This window comes from Lampetra fluviatilis, chromosome 59 (genome assembly GCF_964198595.1).
Source record: "Lampetra fluviatilis chromosome 59, kcLamFluv1.1, whole genome shotgun sequence".
Taxonomy (NCBI): domain Eukaryota; kingdom Metazoa; phylum Chordata; class Hyperoartia; order Petromyzontiformes; family Petromyzontidae; genus Lampetra; species Lampetra fluviatilis.
The window spans coordinates 7595275-7617800 of record NC_136333.1 but is presented as its reverse complement, the minus strand read 5'-3'; the positions used below and the strand labels follow the sequence as shown (position 1 = coordinate 7617800).

The 22526-nt window shown below is 52.7% G+C and overlaps 1 protein-coding gene across 1 annotated transcript in view; it reads right to left on the bottom strand.

The window, feature by feature from the left end:
* The window catches only part of LOC144950867 (semaphorin-6A-like), a 144812-nt gene that overhangs the window by 61790 nt on the left and 60496 nt on the right, over window positions 1-22526 (bottom strand). Inside the window, 2 exon segments of the mRNA XM_078881018.1 lie at window positions 7027-7141; window positions 13479-13757. Of these exon segments, the coding sequence (XP_078737144.1) occupies window positions 7027-7141; window positions 13479-13611 (248 nt within the window). The 5' untranslated portion in view covers window positions 13612-13757.

The window sequence follows — 22526 nt, the reverse complement described above, 5'->3', positions numbered from 1 at the left end:
GTGTGTGTGAGTGAGTGTGTATCTCGGTGTGTGTGTGTGAGTGTATATCTCGGTGTGAGTGTGCGCGTGTATGTGTGCGCGTGTGTGTGTGTCTCCGTCTGTGTGTGTGAGTGTGGGGTGTGGTAGTGTAGCGGAATCGAACGGCCAACACCCAATGACGATTATCTGAACCGGTCCTGGGCCTCCCGTAGGTCGACTCAGCCTCAAATGAGTACCTGGTGCGGTGTGTAAACCGCCACTGGGGAGACAAAGGCGGTCGAGCGTGGTGGTGGCCACCCACCCCCTCGTGTACCGTTGCGGCCTTCATAGGTGCTCGCTAACAGCACTTGCCCCTACAGTCTGTTAAGGCTATACGGGGGATCTTTGTCTTTGGAGTGCAGCTGCGCTACCCGCTGCGCCACGGCTTGCCGTACACATACAAAGACAAAGATCCCCTGTACAGACTGAACAGGCAGTTTGGACAAGTGCTGTTAACGAGTAGCAACGGTGGGTGGTCAGCACCACGCCCGGCCGCCTTTGTCTCCCCAGTGGCGATGTTTACACACCGCACCAGCTACTCATTTGAGGCTGAGTCGACCTAGACGAGGCTCAGGACCGGTTCAGATAACCATCACCGGTGTTGGCCTTGAAGCGGGAATCGAACTCGGGGTCGCCGGGTTCGTAGCCTCGCTACTCTACCACCGCTCCCGCAGATCTGCCCCCCCCTCAACTAAATAGCACGGCCCGTATTTAACGTTTACACCTGGACAAAACCATTACAGCCCCCGGGGGAAATCACGAGATCAGCATTTGCATTTGGCCAAATCGATCCGTGATGGGGCGTTGAGTCACACGCTGGCACTTCTCTGGTGTTGTTTAAAAATAATAATAATAAGATATCCGCTGCGTGAGTGCTGATCCTAATAGGAGCGTGTTTGATTTAACAGATGCCAAAGAACACTCGAATGTATTTCCCACGCGTGCAAATATACAAGCAAATGTTACTCCCACACCCCCCCCCCCAGGTATAGCCTTTACCCGACTGTTGGGGCAAGTGCAGTTTTAAGGCTGAGTCGACCTAGAGGAGGTCCAGGACTGGTTCTGGATAATCGTCACTGGGTGTTGGCCGTGAGCGGGAATCGAACCCGGGTCGCCAGGTTCGTAGCGCAGCGCGCTAACCCGCTACACCACCGCTCCCCACACACACACAAAGACAAAGATCCCCCGTATAGCCTTAACAGACTGTAGGGGCAAGTGCTGTTAGCGAGCACCTATAAAGGCCGGCACGGCACGCGAGGGGGTGGGTGGCCAACACCACGCCCGGCCGCCTTTGTCTCCCTCGTGGCGATGTTTACACATCGCACCAGCTACTCATTTGAGGCTGAGTTGACCCAGGGGAGGCCCAGCACCAGCTCAGATAATCGTCACTGGGTGTTTTTGCCATGAGCAGGAATCGAACCCGGGTCGCCAAGTTCGTAGCGCAGCGTAGCGCTAACCGCTACACTACCGCTCCCCACACACGCTCACACACTCACACACACTCACACACACACACAGACACTGACACACAGACACTGACACACAGCAAGGCCACACAGGCAAAGCAAATAGCACCTAATGAGTTAAATGGCGCTTGTGTTTGCTCATGCATTACAACAGCCTCCAGACGGCCGTAGCTCTTCCCGTTCTCTCCGTCCCCGCTGCTATGGTTGCCACTGCCCATTCCTCACATCCCCGGCATCAATTGAGCTAACCTTTAAATCAGGGCCCATGCAATTCCTGACACTTAACCCCAAAGGGGGGTGTGAGCAGTGGGGAGGAGATGTGGGTGGGTGGGTGGGGAGGAGATGTGGGTGGGTGGGTTGGTGGGGTAAAGGACAATCATGTGGAGTCTTAAACTCCAATGCATTCTTTTACATTCTCGAACGGCCCCCGTGGTGGTGGTTTTTTGTGCTGCTGCAGTAACGCCGGAAGCTCTAACGCCGTTCCAGCACCACTCTCATCCGTGGCACGACCAACATCAGTAAGCGATATTTCAACCCGTCCAGGGTCTCCACGAGGTCGAATCAGCTGACCCTGTACATGTGGAGTTTACGTCTCTCTCTCTCTCTCCCCGTGGTCGCGTGGATTTTTTTTTCTCCGGGTCCTCCGGTTTTTCCCTCCACCCCCCTCAACGCATATTTCAGTTTCATGTATTAGGTATAGCCCTGTGAGCCAGCTCTTGACTCGGGTGCAACCGCAACAAACAAATCATGAACGAAGAACATCTTGTTGAAGTGACGTTTCGCAACAGAAACATCCAGGAAAAAGCTGTTAAGATCTTCCAGAAAAAAGCACCGTACATCAACGCTGTGTGCAACAATCCCAATGGGATGCAAGTCCAACAATAACAACCATAAGACAATTTAGATGAAATTTTCAGGCGAACTCCGTACTTCAACAAACAAACATGGCTTAACCATACGTTTTCAAATATCACCAAAATAAAGCTTTAAAAACAATGATTATAGGAACTGTGATTCAAAATGAACACGCGTTGAAAGTATGTGGATTATTTTGCTGCGAAACATTCCCACGTGATGATGATGATGATAAGTCACTTTCGTTGAGCCGTCATTTGTGGCCAGGTCGCTTCTGAAAATAAGCTGATAGCTCAGTGAGCTTCAGCTGGTGAGATAAACAACATGAGAATAGGTTTTCCCCTTTTATTTGGCAACAAAACAGGTGTTAAGATATTCTTGGTTATTCCGGTAAAGTCACGTAGAAGGGAAATAATAAAATAATAATAATAAAAAATATAAAACAATAAAATTATCACGACTTTTCGACTGCAACACAAGCAATCGTCATCAGGTGCTGCGGATTTCACACCTGATGATGATTGCTTGTGTTGTAGTCGAAACGTCGTGAGAATTTTATTGTTTTATATTTGTATTATTTTAATATTTCCTTTCTACGTGACTTCACCGAAAGAACCAAGAATATGAATCCCTGCAGTCACGAAAGCTTTAAATCAAAATTTAGGTGTTAAGATGTTTAAGACACCAAATTGAAACCTTTTTGCAAAGAATCATGTCTGCCTTAACCACAATACTTGTGGTCAGAATGCAAACAAAAAACTTATTCTGATAATATATGCATTGTCTTTGAAACTGATTGGTCCACACCAGAGACAGCTTTCTTTTGAGCCTCTTCTCAACCCGTGTTTTGGCGTCCTCTGGTCTAACACCGTTAGCAAGAGATACATCGATACACACACATAGCGATACATACATAGATACACACAGAGATACATACAGACATGTATACACAGATACACACACATAGCGATACATACATAGATGCATACAGAGATACACAGAGATACACACAGAGATGCATACACAGATACATACAGAGATACACTGGATAATCTGGCTGAGTCTACCTAGGGGAAGCCCAGCACCGGTGTAGATAATCGTCACTGGTGTTGGCCGTGAGCGGGAATCGAACTCGGATCGCCGGATTCGTAACTAGCGCACTAACCACACACACACGCGCGCACAGACGTGCAGACACACATACACGCGCACACAGACACACACAGACACACACACGCGCACACAGACACACACAGACACACACACGCGCGCACACAGACATGCAGACACACAGAAATGCAGACACACACACGCGCACACAGACACACACGCGGGTCCACCATCGCTGCATCACCTCGCTTGGGATCTGGAATGTTTAAACACAAAACAAGGACAAAGATCCCCAGTCCAACTTTAACAGACTGTTGGGGCAAGTGCTGTTAGCGAGCAGCAATCTATGAAGGCCAGCACGGCACACGAGTGGAGGGGGGGTGGTCAACACCACGACCGGCCGCCTTTGTCTCCCCAGTAACGATGTTTACACACCGCACCAGGTACTCATTTTAGGCTGAGTCGACCTAGGGGAGCCCCACGACAGGTTCAGATAATCGTCACTGGCGTTGGTCGTGAGCGGGAATCGAACCCGGGTCGCCAGGTTCGTAGCGCAGCGCGCACAGACACACTACAATAACACGGACAGAGACACACACACATACACTTTAAAATAACACACAGACACACTACAACAACACACAGACACACATGCACTCTACAATAACACACAGACACACTACAACAACACACAGACACACATACACTCTACAATAACACACACAGACAGACACACACACAGACAGACACACAGACAGACAGACACTCTACAATAACACACAGACACACACACAGACACACGCGGGCGGGCTCACACCATCCCTGCGTGCTCACACGGTGCACCCCAAACACTCGATTGGGATCTCGAATGTGCACGCTCCACCGCTTCCCGGCTCAGATCTGCAATCGCTTCACCTGCGCGGATTTGCGTGTGTGTAGTAGTAGTCCTGCACAAGTGAAGGGCACATTTCATTTGACGAACACGCGCGCGCGCGTGTGTGTGTACGCGGTGTCAAGATCGGCCTCTGTGGAGGAGGCTCGTGAAGGACGCTACTGGGCAGTTGGAGGCAGTCGCCCTCCAACAACAACGGAGGGCGGAGGAGCGACGCTCACAACAACGAGCGGAGCGCCGGGTGGCTAAAGCACAGCAAGTTGGCACAGTAGGTGGCACAGGTGGTGCATCAGCCAGTCATCTCGGTCATCTCAGTCATTCGACCCGGCACCTGCTGGGTCTGCGCCGTGACCTCCTACCAGCGCGCGTTCGACACTTCACGTGGCCTCAAGGTGCACATGGCCTGGCACAAGCGTCGTGGTGACGTCACCGCCACTTAGTGGCGAATGGCGGTTGTTGTACAAGCGCGCGCGTGTGTGGGGAGCGATAGTGCAGCGCTTATCGCACTGCGCAATGAACCGTAGCGAGCCGAGTTCGATTCCCACTCACGGACAAGACCATTGACGATTATCTGAACCGGTCCTGGGCCTCCCCTAGGTCGACTTAGCCTCAAATTAGTACCAGGATAAAAAAAAAAACATCGCCACTGGGGAGACAAAGGCGGCCGGGCGTGGTGCTGGCCACCCACCCCCTCGTGTGTCGTGTCGACCTTCTTCATCGGCACTTGCACCGGCGACTGCCTTGCTTGCACGGGCTGTGTGCGTGCGTGGGTTAACAGGGCCCTCACTAAACCAGCCTTCACGCAAGCGGTCAATTTGAATAACGGGGGTTGTTTATGAAATGGGGCGAGAACAGGGAACAATTTCGATTCACTCTCGCGTTGTTTACAGGGAAGACTTTTACACTCACCCCCCCTCCCCCCCCCCACAATTTGCATACGGAGATTTACGATGAGCAATATCTATGCGGGCAAACTATATTTTCATTTCCATGGGCCGGAGTTGCACGTTTCAGACTTACGATTTGGCATCGTGCTACCCCAGCGAAATAAACATCATCACAGCCCCTCTTACGTCCCGTTCCTCAGAGGCACGTGGCACCAAAACGTCGGACATCGTGCGGAAACGACCCGCCGCTGCACAAGTGGAGTACCAACAACTGGAAAACATTTTTTTTAACCAGGTAAGGCCCACTGAGCTATGTAGCTCTTTTTCAGAAGCGACCTGGCCACAAATGATAGCTCAACCAAGTGGCTTATCACGTGCACATTTATAGGAGCCAAATACTGTAAACGCGTGATGCTGATTATAAATGTGGAGGGGAAAAACCGGAGGATCCGAAGAAAAATCCACGCGACCACGGGCGAGAGAGAGAGATAGAAAACATGCAAACTCCAAATATACAGGCATCATCAGGGTCGGGATCGAACCCATTAACTCCCGTACACCAGGCGAGGTAATTAACATCTCCTCGCCACCAGATATGAGCAGCAAAGGGCAGCGCAACCATCCGCTTTGTGGTCATCTTCTTGCTCGCAAAAGCTACCAACTGACCGTCCGTGTTCCAGGCGACACGCGGGATCTTTGTCTTTGTGCTCACCACTGAGAATCCCGTGGAAGCTCCACGTTTGGAAATTCATGTTCGCCGCGGCGTCACGAGATGAAGGAGCCGTTCGGAAATCTCGCAGACCAGTTGCGGAGCCCATGCTTGATGTTAGAGAAGGGCCCGTGCAAGCGGATATCACAGAATTACCTCTGAGATCCCTTCTACAGCAAAGTGATGCTCTGATTCACACGCAGAACAGCCCGTGGAAGCGGATATCACAAAGCTACTGCTGAGGCCTCTGGGCCACACATCAGTGGGCAGAACTTCCCACCCGTCCAGCCCTGGTATTGGTGAACAGTGCTATACCAGGAGCCAGTCCCTGAAAGACTAACACACAACCCACCCGTGCATTCACCATCTCACCGTCGTCAGCCGTCATGTTCAATACACTGTTGGATGGAGGCCTACACAAGCACCGCCATATCTATTATGAAATCCCGGCATTCCATTTGTCAGTTTGCCCGTCATCGAAACTATAAGAGCCTTGTGAAACCACTATGCTCAATATAATTATTGTTTCATCAATGACCGTTTAATCCATTATCAAGAAATACGTAATTTTCCATTTATTGAGCATTTATTTAGAGTTGTGCTAGCTGCGGCCATGGTTGGAGGGCGAAATAAAAAAAAATGTCTAATGAACTTTGAGGTACAAGCCAGTAGTGTCTGCACACATTGGGGGACGGGGGGTGGGAGAAGAGGATATCGTGGGTGTGCGAAGGGCGAGGCGCGAGAAGCCCTCTATATTAGAAAACAACGTTTATGCAGAATTCCTTTCTTATTGGCCAACAACGCTGCACCCCCCACCCCCGCCCAACCTCGCCTAGATTCCTGCCCAGCCAAGGTGCACCTTCTCGGGTTGGCCATCAGGCTCGGTGGGGGGGGGGGGGGGAGGGCCTGGAGAGTATGCTTGCCACCTGTCCCGTTTTTTTCCTCAGGATTGCTCCGCTCGCCGATGGAGGGGAGACAGCTGCTGCCCCATCCCCAACGGACACGGTGATGGCAACTTTGTTGGGAGGAAACGCAAAGTGTGTTGCGGGAGGGGGGGGGAGGGTAGTGGCGGTGGTCGCGTCGACCTACCTGGCGGCGATGAAAAGGGTGGAGTTGGTCATCACCATCATCTGGAAGCTGAGCTTGTGTCGCCGCGTCTCGTTCTTTGGTCTGGGGCCCAGGAACACGGGGTACTGGCTCGTGTCTGCAGGCCGCCGGGGAGACGTGGGGGAGACACAGGGGAGACACGGGGGAGATGCGGGGGAGTCGCGGGGGAGACGCGGGGGAGACGCGGGGAGACACGGGGGAGACACGGGGAGACACGGGGGAGATGCGGGGGAGTCGCGGGGGAGACGCGGGGGAGACACAGGGGAGACACGGGGGAGATGCGGGGGAGTCGCGGGGGAGACGCGGGGGAGACAACGGAGGAGACGCGGGGGAGACAACGGAGGAGACGCGGGGGAGACACGGGGGAGACACGGGGAGACATTGGGTAGACACGGGGAGACATTGGGTAGACACGGGGAGACATTGGGTAGACACGGAGAAGACACAAGCCAAGGTTAAGATCTCATCATCACAATCGCTTCCTTCGTCCTGATAGCCTCTGAAGTTCTGCAGAGTTCAAGTTCACCACTGACCTCCGAGGTCCGATCTCGCGGAATCACCACCACGACCGCTATCCGGCTTTACGTGTTGCCCTTGTTACACGGGCAACACGTCCTTCAAGGACTGCTCGTACAGCCATCATCATCATCATCGTCAACAACCACGTCTATTAGCTCTTCCCCTTGGTGGACAACCTCTCGGTGCCACTCCCACGCCCGTATCGGTGACTTGGCCTCCTCCTCCCTCCAGAGCATGTGTCCCACCCATCTTCACTGTACCTCCTCCTCTTCCTATTCCCAACCTCCAAGTCGCTTAACCCCCGTCCTCCTCCTCCACCCTGCACACCACGTGTCCCACCCATCATCACAACCTCCTCCTACAGCCTCCACACTGCACACCACGTGACCCACCCATCATCACAACCTCCTCCTACAGCCTCCACCCTGCACACCACGTGTCCCACCCATCACGATACTGCCTCTCCTTCTATTCCCAACCTCCAAGTCGCGCACCCCCCATCCTGCCTCTAACTCGCAGTGCCCTCACTCGCGCGCCGTCCACAGGGGGGGGGGGAGGATAACGAAGTAACGAACCCTAATTCGGATATATGAAACGCGGCGGAGAGGTGAGCGATCAATGCGAACGCCACTAATGTAGCTCCCGTTACACGGCACGCGAAGATCTCTCACCCCGCCGCCCGCCCGCCCGCCCCGTAGAGCCTCCAGCAGACCCTTGGGCTGAGTGCTGTTAGCGAGTAGCAGCACCCGGGAAAGACGACGTGGTAGTCTCGGGGGGGGGGGGGTGGGGTGGGGGGGCAGTGGTCAACACCCACCACGCCCGGCCGCCTTTGTCTCCCCACTGTTGACGTTGTACACGTCTAGCCTGAGCTCTGCTAATCGAAATGAGACCCCCCCCCGAGAGCTCGCTCGACATCTGTGCGCGGCGGGCGGTACATGGAGAAACACGGGGGGGGGGGGGGGGCTTGCGCGAACGTGTACAAGACGAGATAAAGGTCCCCCGCGTAGCCCTTATCGACCGTTGGGGCAAGTGCTGCCGGTAAGTAAGCCGGCAAGGCACACGAGGGGGTTGGTGGCAAAACATCCCGCGCCCTCCCGCTTTTGTCACCCCGGTGGCGATCATCATACGCATCGCACCAGTTACGAATTTGAGGCTGAGTCAACCTAGGGGAGGCCCAGGACCGGTCCTCGATATTTGCCGCCATTATTGGCCGCGAGCGGGGGAATTGAACTCGCGGCGGCGCAGCGCGCTGATCCCTGCGCCACTGCTGCCCCCGCCACGACAAACATGCACACACAGCCCACCCCACTCGCATGCACAGGTAAAGCCCCGCGGTCAATCCACTGCTGGATGAGGGCTTCCTCGCAGCCAACCCTATCCGCCGAGCCCACACTCAGCTTTACGAGATCTGACCAACATTGGACGCATTCAAGGTTGATGTGGTGGATTGCTGATTTACAAATGGTGACATGTGATCTCATTCCTCGATTGCTTGTTAGTGTAGGAGATTATTACGTAGCGTTATTATTGATGTATTGCAGCTGGTGCTTTTACAAGGAGAGCCTGGTTCCCCTCCAGAGGAATGTGCATTTTTTTTTTACGGAAGATCTCACAAGTGAACCACTATACCTCGCCGAACTCGTTAAGGAACATTAACCATCATCACGCAAACTCCGCTCATCCTCGCAGCAGCAGCGGCTTTTAACCTAGCCATCGAACAGAGACGGTTACCGCATCGCTCACGTTCAGATGCGCTTCTCCGGCCGTCTGGAATGCTCTACCTGATGATATCATGAAGCCACCGGGAGCAATGCACTTTTAAATGATCATCGTCTAAATTGACAAATCCATTTCTTTATAATTGCTTTTTTGTGTTCACTTTGTTGTCCTTCCCCCGCACCTCCGATTAACACGGTGAAAAAGTTCAACAGACGCAGACGTGCAGAAGGTGGATTATGTCCCAGCCACCGCGGGCTAAATCGAGCGGGGAGAGAGCCAAAGTCGCGAAAGCGCCGGCCATGGAGATAAAATGTAACGTGATAAAAACAAAGTCTTGGCGTCAAATGGGACCTTCTAGCGATAAGAGATAGCCACCCCTGTGAGTCAGAGAGCTGAACTTTAACCTGGCGAACAGACAAGAAAGCCTCTGGGATGGAGGCCCGTTGGCTCAGAGGACAGAGGGTCAGAGCGATGAGCCGGCAGCTCTGAGACCCTGGGTTCGATGCCAACGTTTCAGCCACGGCCTGCACTTCAGCTGGGGTTCTCGCGTACAGCGAGGGGTTAATGACTGCACATACAACAACAACAACAACTAAACACCACCACCCGTCGTGTTAAATATGGTGCTGCGCTTAATTTGGCTGAATTCCAAATCCTGAGAATAAAAAAAAGAGTATTTAGTGACTGTCATGCGATGAACGTCACTCTCTGGGGCAGGGTGGGGTGGGTGAAAAAGTGCTGCCCGCTACTGTGTGGACCAGAGCGTCACTTTAAGAAAATTTCAGAGGCAGTTCTGTGTAATCAACTTCCGTAGGCCGTTCTGTGTGGACCAGAGCGTCACTTGAAGATACAGGGATCTCAGAGGTAGCTCTGTAATATCTGCCTCAGTGGGCTGTTCTAAAACACGAAGAGGTTGTTGATGATGAGTGGGACACGTGGTGTGCATGGTGGAGGAGGAGGCCAGGTAACCGAGCCGGGCATGGGAGTATCACACAGGGGTAGAGTATCAAGCTATAGCCAGATGCTTGTTATAATGATGATGATGATGAGGCTGTGAGAGAGGTCCTCGAAAGGACATTTTGACCACGTAATAGGGGAAGACATCTAAAAGGTGCTGATCGGTATGGCGGAGTACGAAAATGCAACCCCCGATGACAGACACGACTTGTGTAAGGGAGATCTTTATCTTCTTCCAGCAGAGGATTGATGTGTTACCTGCGTAAAAAGGGGGGCCAGGAAAAAGCCAGCCGCATGTGGCGATGGCCGCGGGGACTGTGAGAGCTCACCCTGCGTGTTGACTGAGCACAACGGCTGCTGAAAAGTGGCAGGAAGGGGCTCTGTGCCGACACGGCACACTAAACTATAAACGAAACTATTTTTATGTTAATACTAATAGGGGTTTCCCCTTTTTTCATATGCAAACAATGCTTTTGACTTCAAGTATTGTGGTTAATGTAAGCATGATTCCTTGCAAAAAGGTGTCAGTTTTGTTGCCAGAAAAAAGGGGAAAAACCATATTAGTATATTTTGGGACTGGCAAAGGAGGTCCCATGATGAGATATTTTTATGTTACCAGGTTAGGCCCGCTGAGCTATGTAGCTATTTTTCAGAAGCGACCTGTCCATCGCAAATGACAGCTCAACGAAGTGGCTTATCATCGTGTGGAAATGTATAGCAGCCAAATACTCTAAACAAATGTTGATTCTGAATGTGGAGGGGAAAAAACCGGAGGACCCGGAGAAAAATGCAAGCGACCACGGGGAGATTGAGAGATAGACACGCAGACTCCAAATATGCAGGTGTCAGGGTCGAGATGGAACCCAAGACCTCCTGCATACCAGGCGAGGGAGTGAACATCTCGCCACTGTGCCACACAGTGGGTGGGTGGGTAGCCAGCACCGACACCCCTGCCGCCCCTGTTGCCCCACGCTGATGTTCACACAACAGCACCCGGTGCTCACAACAGTGTTGACCCTTCCCTAGGTCGACTGCTGCCGGTGATGGCTCGTTCTAGATTTGAAGTTTTCGTGACTGCAAGAATGCATACTCGTTGGTTCTTTCGGTAAAGTCACGTGGGTTAAAATATAATGAAATAAAAATAATCAATAAAAAATAAACTCACGACGTTTCGGGCGCTTGTGTTGCACCCAAAACGTCGTGAGTTTATTTTTTATTGATTATTATTATTATTATTATGTTTCACCTACATGACTTTACCGAAAGAACCAAAGAGTGTTGATGGCTCGATTTAATTTCCAACCATGTCAACCCGCTGCTGGATTGGGGGGTGTTGTATGACCATACTTCACCACGTTGGTCAGTAGCAGTTGGGGAAGGGGGCAAAGGGAATAGAATTGTCTCAGTGCACCTGGTTCAAAGTTCGTGATTCGTAACTCAAGGATCGCCAACCTGCGGCTCCGAAGCCGCACGCGGGCTCATCCAGGACCGTTTCGTGACCATCATTTATCAAGGACCACCATCTCATATTCACCACTTGCTTTGCGGCTTTTGAAGTATTTAAATTATTTTACCGAATCGGGAAAAAAACAGCGGCTCTTCTTGTTATTTTGGTTGCAGACCCTCGGCGCTAACCACTGCCCGCCCGGGCCGGACCGTGACGCACGCTGCCCGGAGGTTCACGAGGGAATGGAACCCAACGCAAGATCGGCCGTCTGGATTTTTCGCCCCCACCTCCCGCCCCCACCCACCTCCGCTCTGCGATAACGTATCTATGTATGTTGAGTTTCATTCGCACCGTGCGCAGGCCACCGCGCTAATCGGAGATAGGGGTTTATCTCAGTCACTTCATACGGGCTGCGGAACCTAAGAGCCGTGCGATGCCTTGTCGTCCAAAATACGCTTGGCCGAGCGTGAGATTCTGAATAAATGGCATCGCGATTACCCCACGTACGGGGAAAGCCAAGAGCAGGGCGCGGCTGGATAAACAATTCGTGAAGATTTCAGCCGACGGATATTTGCCCAAGATGAAAGCAAATAATGCACGGGGGGGTATTCACAACTGCCAGATTTATGCTGTGCGTTTATGTTCCAGATGTTTGCCATTGTAAAATATGCAAAATTAGCAAATAACACTTCGGTGTTTTGCCCGAGATTTTTCATTACAATTTGTGCCATCGGCATCACGCCATGAGATGAAGGATCCATCTGGAATTCTCACACAACATCGACCCATTGGCATGAGAATCATTAATTGTGGGTCTTTGCGGAGCAAGTAACAAAACAAATGATACATCATCTCCATGTATCTGTCTCTCCAAGGAGAAAGGAAAAGTAATTTTCACGCAACTCATGGCCTTCTGGGAGTGTGTCATTTTAGCAGCATTGATTCAGTATAAGCAAGGAAAACTCAGGACCAGTTTTGATGCAGAGTGCCTCATCAGCAGAGTCAGGCTCACTTGAATCAATGCTGGTGAGCTGCCAGATGTTATCGGCAGGGAATGGTCCACGGAAGGAGACATCACAGAACCTCTGCAAGTGACTCTCATTCAAGGGCCTTCAAGTGACTTTTATCATCCGTAGATTTTTGTGGAGGTTATTTAACAAATGCAAAATTTTGGTTGGAACCATCTTCAACTCACTGGTGACTGGGTTGAAAAAAATAAATTACCTTGCGTGTCGCCGTTCAACTCTTGTACATGTAGACTATTTTATTTTTTTGGCCATGTGAGGTGGTGGAGGGTCTCACGACACAAATTTGTCCGAATCGTTACATGGCCCAACCCAAACGACATCGACGGTGAATCTTGAGCACCAGGTTAAAAACTGTCACTCAGTCTACTCGCTATGGACCTATCCGCTAGTCAGCCTACACAAGGCTTCGTCGTTTCTCTCGGCCTACGCGAGGCTTTGTAGTGTCTCTCGCCCAATGTGAGCCTTCCGTCGTGTCTCTCAGCCTACACAACTGTTCACTATGTCTCTCGGCCTACGTAAGGCTTTGTCGTGTCTCTCGGCCTACATACGGCTTCGTCGTCTCTTTTGGCCTACTCAAGGCTACTTCGTGTCTCTCAGCCTATGTAAGGCTTTGTTGCATCTATCAGCCTAAGTAGGGCTTCATCGTGTCACTCAGCCTACGCAAGGCTTTGCCATCTATCTCGGGCTACGCAAGGCTTCGATGTGTCTCTCGGCCTATGCAAGGCTTCGGTCGCCGCGTCTCTACACGTTGCGAATACACTCACATTTGGCGTCAACGATGTTGATGGGCGTCGCGTCATCGGGGAAGGAGGCGGTGGCGGTGGCGGCAGCGGAGGAGGCGATGATGGCGACTCCGGCGAAGACGCAGAGCGCCACACGCATCGCGGGGCGCGACATCCCGCCCGCTACCGCCCTCCGCCGTAGAGGGCGGCGGGGCTAGCGGGGCCTAGCGGGGGCAACGGCGCAGATGACGAGGACGTGGAAAAGGGGTGGCGCCGCCGGTACGGGAGTCCAAGTACAAGAAGCCACGGTGGTTGTGAAATCTGCATCAGCACACGCATGTGTGTGCATGTGTGCACACAGACAAGCAAATGGTTAGCACACGTAATTGCATACGCACGACACATGGTATGGGTGGAGAGATGTTAACTCCCTCGCCTGGTATGCAGGAGGTCGTTGGTTCGATCCCGACCCTGACGCCTGTTGTATATTTGGCGTTTGCATGTTGCTCTCCCTGTGGTCGCGTGGATTTTTTCTCCAGATCTTCCAGTTTCCCTCTGTCGCATTTATAATGAACGTGCATTCAGAGTATTTCGCTGCTGCTGTACATTTTCACACGATGACGAGCCACTTCGTTGAGCTATAATTTGAGAGAGTAATTCCACGCGACCAGTAGTAGCTACGGGCCCCTTCACTTTCAAGGGCCCCGTGCTACGTAGCTCAGTGGGCCTTACCGGCGACCTCTGGATTGCCAAGTCTGGTGGCGCTGTTGACCACTGCAACAGCCAATGGTGCAGCATCTTTAAGGCGTACAATTACATACAGTCAGGTCTCAGAGTATGTGGCGGGGGTTAGCTTCCGTGTACCCCCGCGTGAGCGTGAATTCGCGTAAGTTGGGGTTCGCCTTTTCGAGTGTGTATATACAATGTTAGAGTGTATATAGAATGGAGATGAATGTACATGAATGCTCAATAAAGTACAGTACTGTATAGTAAATGATTCACTAATCATTCGGTAGCTTCCAGGTCGGAGAGAACACGAGAGATTTTGGACTCGTTTCTTGCGCGGGCGATAGTTACACGCCGTCAAATCCATCGTTTGCGTGATGGCGGGGGGTGATTGGACTCCTCGCTTCCCGCCCCGTGCGTGTAGTGAAAGTACGAGTCACAAAAAGTGTAAGGATGAATCGGGGTCGGTCAAGTATGAGCAGGTCCGCATACTCTGAGCCCATGTACTCTGAGACCTTACTGTACATACAAACTGTACATTGTAGTCATATATATTCAAACCTATTGCAAAAAGTCACCCTGACTCCACCTGATATCAGCAGATCTCAGAAAGCTAAGCAGAGAAAAACAAGCCCGGATCGCGCTTGGATGGGTGACCACCCTTCATGAGCCTGGCTGCTGATTCTGCTGCAGGAGCTAAGGGCCTAAGTATGCATGAGATATTATCGCAAATAACATAACCGCAGTTATTTATTTACCTTTGTTCAAATTAACTTATTCAGCTCAGGGCAAATTGAAGAGACGGGCCACAGGAGTGCGATTGTGGCCATGCAAACCAAACAATGGACCACACAGTAAAAACCCATAAAGAAACGCGGAGACCCATAGAGATACATCGAGACCCATAGAGATACATCGAGACCCATAGAGATACATTAAAGACACAAACCACAGCGGCACGACTGTGGCCATACAACCGCAACTGTGGACTGCACAATAAACCCATAGAGGACGCACAATAGAGAGACTCAAAGAGATGCGTAGACATACAGATACACAGAGAGATACATCGGGACCCATGGAGAAATACGGAGATACACCAAAGAGACACGAGTCACAGGAGTGAGCCACTGTGAACATACAACCCAAGCTATGGAACGCACAGTCAACCCATAGAGACACAAAGAGATACACAGAGGCCCACAGAGATACACAGTCCACACTAAGGACCGCACAGTAAACCCACTGTGGCCTGGTCTGCGATCCTTCATCAGAGGAGGAGGAATGGCAAAACGACATGAACTGTGGGGAGCGGTGGTACAGCGGTTAGCGCTACGCTGCGCTATGAACCCGGTGACCCGAGTTCGATTCCCGCTCACGGCCAACACCAGTGACGATTATCTGAACCGGTCCTGGGCCTCCCCTAGGTCGACTCAGCTTCAAATGAGTACCTGGTGCGGTATGTAAACATCACCACTAGGGAGACAAAGGCGGTCGGGCGTGGTGCTGGTCACCCACCCCCTCGTGTACCGTTGCGGCCTTCATAAGTGCTCGCTAACAGCACTTGCCCCAACAGTCTGTTGAGGCTATACGGGGGATCTTTGTGCATGGAGAGGCTCGTGAAAGACGTTACTGGGCAGTTGGAGCCAGTCGCCCTCCAGCAACAACGGGGGGCAGAGGGGAGCGACGCTCACAACAACGAGCGGAGCGCCGGGTGGATAAAACACAGCGAGTGGGCGCAGTAGGTGGCACAGGTTGTGCATCTGCCAGTCATCTCAGTCGACCCATGGCAACTGGGTCTGTCCCGTGACCTCCTGCCAGTGGGTGTGAGACACTTGACGTGGCCTTAACGTGCACATAGCCTGGCACACGCGCTGTGGTGACGTCACCGCCACGAGGGAGACAAAGGCGGCGAGGCGTGGCGCTGGCCACCCACCCAGCCACCCGAGTAGGTGCTAAGTCGTTAACAGCACTTGCCCCCAACAGGCTGTTGAGGCTACACGGGGGACCTTTGTGTTTGGTGTGCAGAATAAATAAAAAGGCATTAAACTCGAGGCCTGGGAATGTGTAAATATCTACAGCGGGCGAGCGAGGCTGCAATGCGCAGGGTTTAACATGCAGTGTGCATTACTGGATCATTAGTTTCCCGGCAACCACTTAACACCTCATGCTAACAGGTAATTACAAGACGCACACACACGCGCGTGTACGCGCACAATGCAAAGGCATAGGGTGACAAAGCTGCCCCGTATAGCCTTCACAGACTGTCTGGGGCAAGTGCTCGTAGCGAGCAGCACCTATGAAGGCTGTCGCGTCACACGAGGTGGTGGGGCGGGGGGCAACACCACGCCCGGCCGCCTTTGTCTCCCTGTTTACTGCGCACCGCAGTAAACACCGCACCAGGTACTCGTTTTAGGCCGAGTCGACCTAGGGGAGGCCCAGGACCTGTTGAAATATTCGTCACCGGTGACGCTGTTGCATCAGCTGTCAACCCCTTATCAGTGCCCCACCTTATCACAGACCAAGTCAGATCTTATTGGTCACCCCGTGCCCCGTATACACCTCAACGTTCATCCTGCAGAGTCCCATCGCAAGGGAGAAACACAGACACATAGACAACATTATTGTTATTGTGCCAGTATTAAAACGGCTGTGCGCCGTATGGACCTGAAAACTCAATTTCCCTGTGCAAGAAGAATACGGGGTAAAGCGTGTGGGTTGACGCAGTTTTGTGTTGGCCGTGAGCGGGAATCGAACTCGGGTGGCCGGGTTCGTAGCGCGACACGCTAATCCGCTGCACTACCACGCGAAAAATAGATCCCCCGTGTAGCCTTAACAAACTGTAGGGGCAAGTGCTGTTAGCGAGCGCCTATGAAGGCCGGCACGGCACACGAGGGGGTGAGTGGCCAACACCACGCCCGGCCGCCTTTGTGTCCCTAGTGGCAATGTTTTTTTTGACATAGCACCAGGTACTCATTTGCGGCTGAGTCGACCTAGGGGAGGCCCAGGACCGGTTCAGATAATCGTCACCGGTGTTTGCCGTGAGCGGGAATCGAACTCGTGTCCCCGGGTTCGTAGCGTAGCGCGCTAACCACTACACTACCGCTCCCCCTGTGTGTGTGTTTGTGGCACGACCACACACACACGCGCACACACAGTCAAACAACATACACACACACACAAAGACAAAGGTCCCCCGTGTAGCCTTCAACAGACTGTTAGTGCTGTGAGCGAGTAGCACCAAAAGCGGGCTGGTGGCCAGGACCGACGCCCCGGCCGCCTTTGTCTCCCCACGCTGATGTCCACGTACCGGAGGTCGCAAACGGGTTTTGATTCCTTACCCGTACCCGGCCGCACCAGGGTCGCAAACTGGTACCCGTACCCGGCCGTACCCGTACCCTACCCGTACCCGGCCGGGTACGGTACGGGTATGAAGCCATGTTGCAGGCGCGGGTGGGTTGATTCTAGGAATTTGAATTGTGAGAAGAGACAAGACGTTGGGAAATGAGTGACAAACAGTTACTCACCCACCAGTGACTCACGGTCTACCCGTACCCGGCCGCACCAGGGTCGCAAACGGGTACCCGTACCCGTACGGGCCGTACCCGGCCGGGTACGGGTAGCCGCCTATCGGGTAGGGTACGGGTATCGGGTACCCGGTTGCGACCTCTGCCACGCACTGCACAGCAGTGGGCGTTCGATGCATCAGCCCGTGTTGAACCTCTCTCCCTGCCTGGTTCGACCATCGCCAGGTCAAGTTAGCTGCCGTTGATTCGCTCGATTTATTTTGCACCGCGCCAATCCACTGCTGGACTTGCGGCCTCACCGCTCTGGCCGGTGGATCCGAATGTTTATTTCTACTGGAGGAGGAATCCGATGAGCTCTAAAGCTCTTTACGCCCTCCGCAGATGTCCACGGGGTCAGGAAGTTACAACAACACGGGTAGTAAGTGCAAAGTGCAACAAGGTAAACACATACAAACACAAAACTAAACCATCCCCATCCATACTCGTTGGTTCTTTCGGTAAAGTCGCGTAGGTAGAAATAAAATAATTAAATAAAATAAAACAAATCACGACGTTTCGATCGCAACACAAACAATCATCATCATCAGGTGGGACAACCACAGCAAGGCAAAAATGCTTCAGCATTTGTTCGTGTTGCGATCGAAACTTCGTGATTTGTTTTATATTATTATTTTATTTCTACCCACGTGACTTTACCGAAAGAACCAACGAGTATGGATTCCTGCAAGTCACGAAAGCTTCAAATCAAGATTCATCCCCATCCTACCGTGCAAATGTCCCCACTGAGCTGTGGGATCATGGGACGGGCGGCCTGGATCGGTTCAAGACATCACCCCGCTCAGTAACACCGCGCTCATGGTTCGTAGTGCCACCAGCCCGTCGCGCAAGGGAACGGTGACGGTGATTACGGAGGTGTGAGAATGTGAAGTCTCCGGTGACCGGGAGAGAGCGAGAGAGAGGGAGCAAGGGGGTAATCAGGGGCTTGTCCACGTGTAACATATTCTTAGGTTTTTTCCGTATAACAGGTTACTCGCTCGCCATCAATTTATTCATACTGCAGGCGGAATCCGATGAGATGTGAAGCTCTTGTTTTTCACTGATGCGCAGTAGGGGCACGGCGTGAGAACGCTACAACAACAAGGAACACAAAAACACGATCGCGTAGTAGACGAATGACCCACACACGCGTACAAAATTACCAAGGCAGAGATCCCCACCGAGGTAGCAACTTACTTGTCAGCAGCTACCTGGCGACATGCGATAGCTCAACAAAGGCGGCTTACCGTGCGGAAATTCAGAGCGACAAAAATAATCTTAAATAATCTTAATGCATGTTGATTCTAAATTGATGTGGATGGGTGGGTGGGGGGGGAGAAACCGGAGCACCTGGGCACAGAATTCCACGCGACCACACCCGCTCCCCCCGTATGAACACGGCATTAGATTATATTTGCAAAAGGTGCAAGAGCGGGGCTGGACAGCTCAGCCGGATTTCATTCACGTGACACATGGGTTGTGTGCACACAACTATACCAACATCGCCACTGCTGTGTGGAGGCTTACCCGGCTTTCCACTGCACGCAGTGTGTTCGCGTACGGCGGAGTGGTGGCGCAACGGTTAGCGCCAGTGCCGGATGATCCTAGCTGCTGCACGCGTGCAGCTGCTGCACGCGTGCAGCTGCTGCACGCGTGCAGCTGCTGCACGCGTGCAGCTGCTGCACGCGTGCAGCTGCTGCACGCGTGCAGCGCAGCGCGCTAACCGCCACACCACCGCTCCCCATCACACAAAGACAAAGATCCCCCGTGTAGACTTAACAGACTGTAGGGGCAAGTGCTGTTAGCGAGCACCTATGAAGGCCGGCACGGCACACGAGGGGGTGGGTGGCCAGCACCACGCCAGGCCGCTTTTGTCTCCCCAGTGGCGATGTTTACACATCGCACCAGGTACTCATTTGAGGCTGAGTCGACCTAGGGGAGGCCCAGGACCGGTTTTGATAATCGTCATCGGTGTTAGCCGTGAGCGGGAATTGAACCCGCGTCGCCAGGTTCGTGGCGCATAGCACTAACCGCTACACCAGCGCTCCCCATCACACACACACAGAAAGACACACACACAGAAACACACACACACACAGAAACACACACACACGTATAAAATAATACTTCCATGGAAAACAAACTGCTCTCTATTGAGCTTATACCCGTTTGCCTTTGACACACATGTACATAGAATTCGTAATACGGCAATTTTACGATGAACACAAACATACCGACTGTTGTGAGCACACAGACGTAACACGCGATTTGGGGGGCGGTGGGGGGGGCGACCGGGGTGGTGTGGACCGGGGGGGGGGGGCGGCATTGTTCATCTCCGAGGCCGTGCCACGTGTCCGGATCGCGGGAGCAGCAGCCGCTGCGTCGTCAGCTGCCTGCGGTGTCTAATTCTGTATTCGAGAGAACGTGGAGTGCATCAGCAGCACCACCGCCACCACCACCACCACCACCGCGACCGCCTGTTGGAGGGCAAGTGGTGTTAGTGAGTAGCAGCGCCGATGAAGGCCGGCACGGGACACAAAGTGGGTAGGGGGAGGCCAGCACCACGCCCGGCCGCCTTTGTAACCCAACGCTGGTGTTCACACACTCAGCTCGCCGGGGTTCGTAGCAAAGCGCCCGGTAAGCGCTACCGCCACCACCACCACCGCCACTACCGCTAACGCCACCACCGCCACCACCGCCGCCACCGCCACCACCGCCACCACCGCCGCCGCCACCGCGTGCGTTCACGCCGTTCCAGGTGAACCAACACAGCGCAAATCCTCTTGACACGCGAGACTCCTGGCCCTGGATGAACAACTCCATGGGGGGGGGGGCGGTGCAGGGGAGATGAGTGGCGGTGGGGGCGGTGGTGGTGGAACAATGAACGCCGCCTTACCCGATCCACTACCGGGCAAACCAATTATCACATTAGACGCGTAACCACTGTGTGCGCACCTGCCCATGCCAATCTACAATGACAAATACCTCCCCCCCAACGTGAAACCTTTTACAAAAATTATTATTATCATTCAAGAACCCAGAGTACAAAGTGGATTCTGAAGAGCCATGCCTTCGACCCCCCCCCAGTCTCGCTTTTAAACAGACTGTTGGGGCAAGTGCTGTTAGCGAGTAGCACTGCCTGCCTATGAAGGCCGGCACGGCACACGAGGGGGTGGGTGGCCAGCACCACGCCCGACCGCCTTTGTCTCCCCGTAGCGGCGATGTTTTTACGCAGCGCACCAGGTAGTCATTTGAGGCCGAGTCGACCAAGGGGAGGCCCAGGACAAGTTCAGACAATCGTCACTTGGTGGTGGTAGCAGCGTGTGAACCTCTACAAAGACAAAGATCCCCCGTATAGCCTCAACAGACTGTTGGGGCAAGTGCTGTTAGCGAGCGCCTATAAAGGCCGGCACTGTGACGCACGAGGGGGTGGGTGGCCAGCACCACGCCGGGCCGCCTTTGTCTCCCCGTAGCGGCGATGTTTTTACGCAGCGCACCAGGTAGTCATTTGAGGCTGAGGCTACCTAGGGGAGTCCCAGGACAGGTTCAGACAATCGTCACTTGGTGGTGTTGGTGGTGGCCGCGAGCGGGAATCGAACTCGGGTGGCCGGGTTTGTAGCGCAGCGCGCTCACCGCTACACACGCTCGCTCGTTCCCTCCCGTCACCAACTCGCATCGCACCAAACATGGAACTTTGGGCACCAAGTGTTGGGCCAACCACATTCCAGCGGTCGCCCAACGTTGCCGGGATGCCATCGTTATCTCTCGAGCACGCCAGCACTTGGCCGTGCGTTTCAGGAGGAGATTGGGAGGCGCGAGAAGATGATAACAACGCGATAACAATAATAATAATAACAACGACGATGCCAGAATGATAAGAATCAACGCCAGAATTTCCACGGTGATATTGTCCAACGAGACTGCGAGGGGTGATGACAGCGTCTCTAAGAGGGCCTCATGCAACAGTGGATAGATCATGGCCGATTATGATGATGACGATGATGCTGCTGCTGATGATGCTTACGACGATGATGTTGATGATGATGCTTACGACGATGATGTTGATGATGATGGAGTAACGAGACGATGACACTATTGCCATGTATCTTCTTGGTTCTTTCGGTAAAGTCACGTAGAAGGAAAATAATAAAATAATAAAAATAAAAAATATTATATTATTATATTATTTTATTATGTTTTATTTTTCTTATTTTATTATTTTCCTTCTACGTGACTTTACCGAAAGAACCAAGAAGATGAATCCCTGCAGTCACGAAAGCTTTACATCGAAATTTATTGCCATGTACTTTGTACAATTTAAAATAGGAAAAGTTTGCATATTTATTCAAATTATTTTATTTCACTCTGGTTTGTTCCCCGATAGCCCTGAACATCGAACAAGCAGCCAATCAGGCGACGCGTCTCTGCGTAAACATCCCAAGTGTATCCTCTACACATCCCATCAGACACACACACGCGCGTGCGCGGACTTCTGGGTATGAAATATTTCAGCAGCGTTGGGTTCAACACGAGTAACAAACCAAGCAGCTTTGGGGACCCGGTTTCGACATTCAACGTCTCATCAGCAGTCAGGCTTGCATTGGCAGACAGGCCCAGTGTCGAATTTCTTATTTATTTACTTGTGCATGTATTACCCCCCCCCCCCCTTTTAAGCTGGACCTAGGGGGGGGCCACGGTGGCTAGGAGATGTTAACTACCTCGCCGGGTATGCAGGAGGTCGTGGGTTCGATCCCAACCTTGACGCCTTCTGCTGCTGTATATTTGTAGTTTTCGTGTCTCA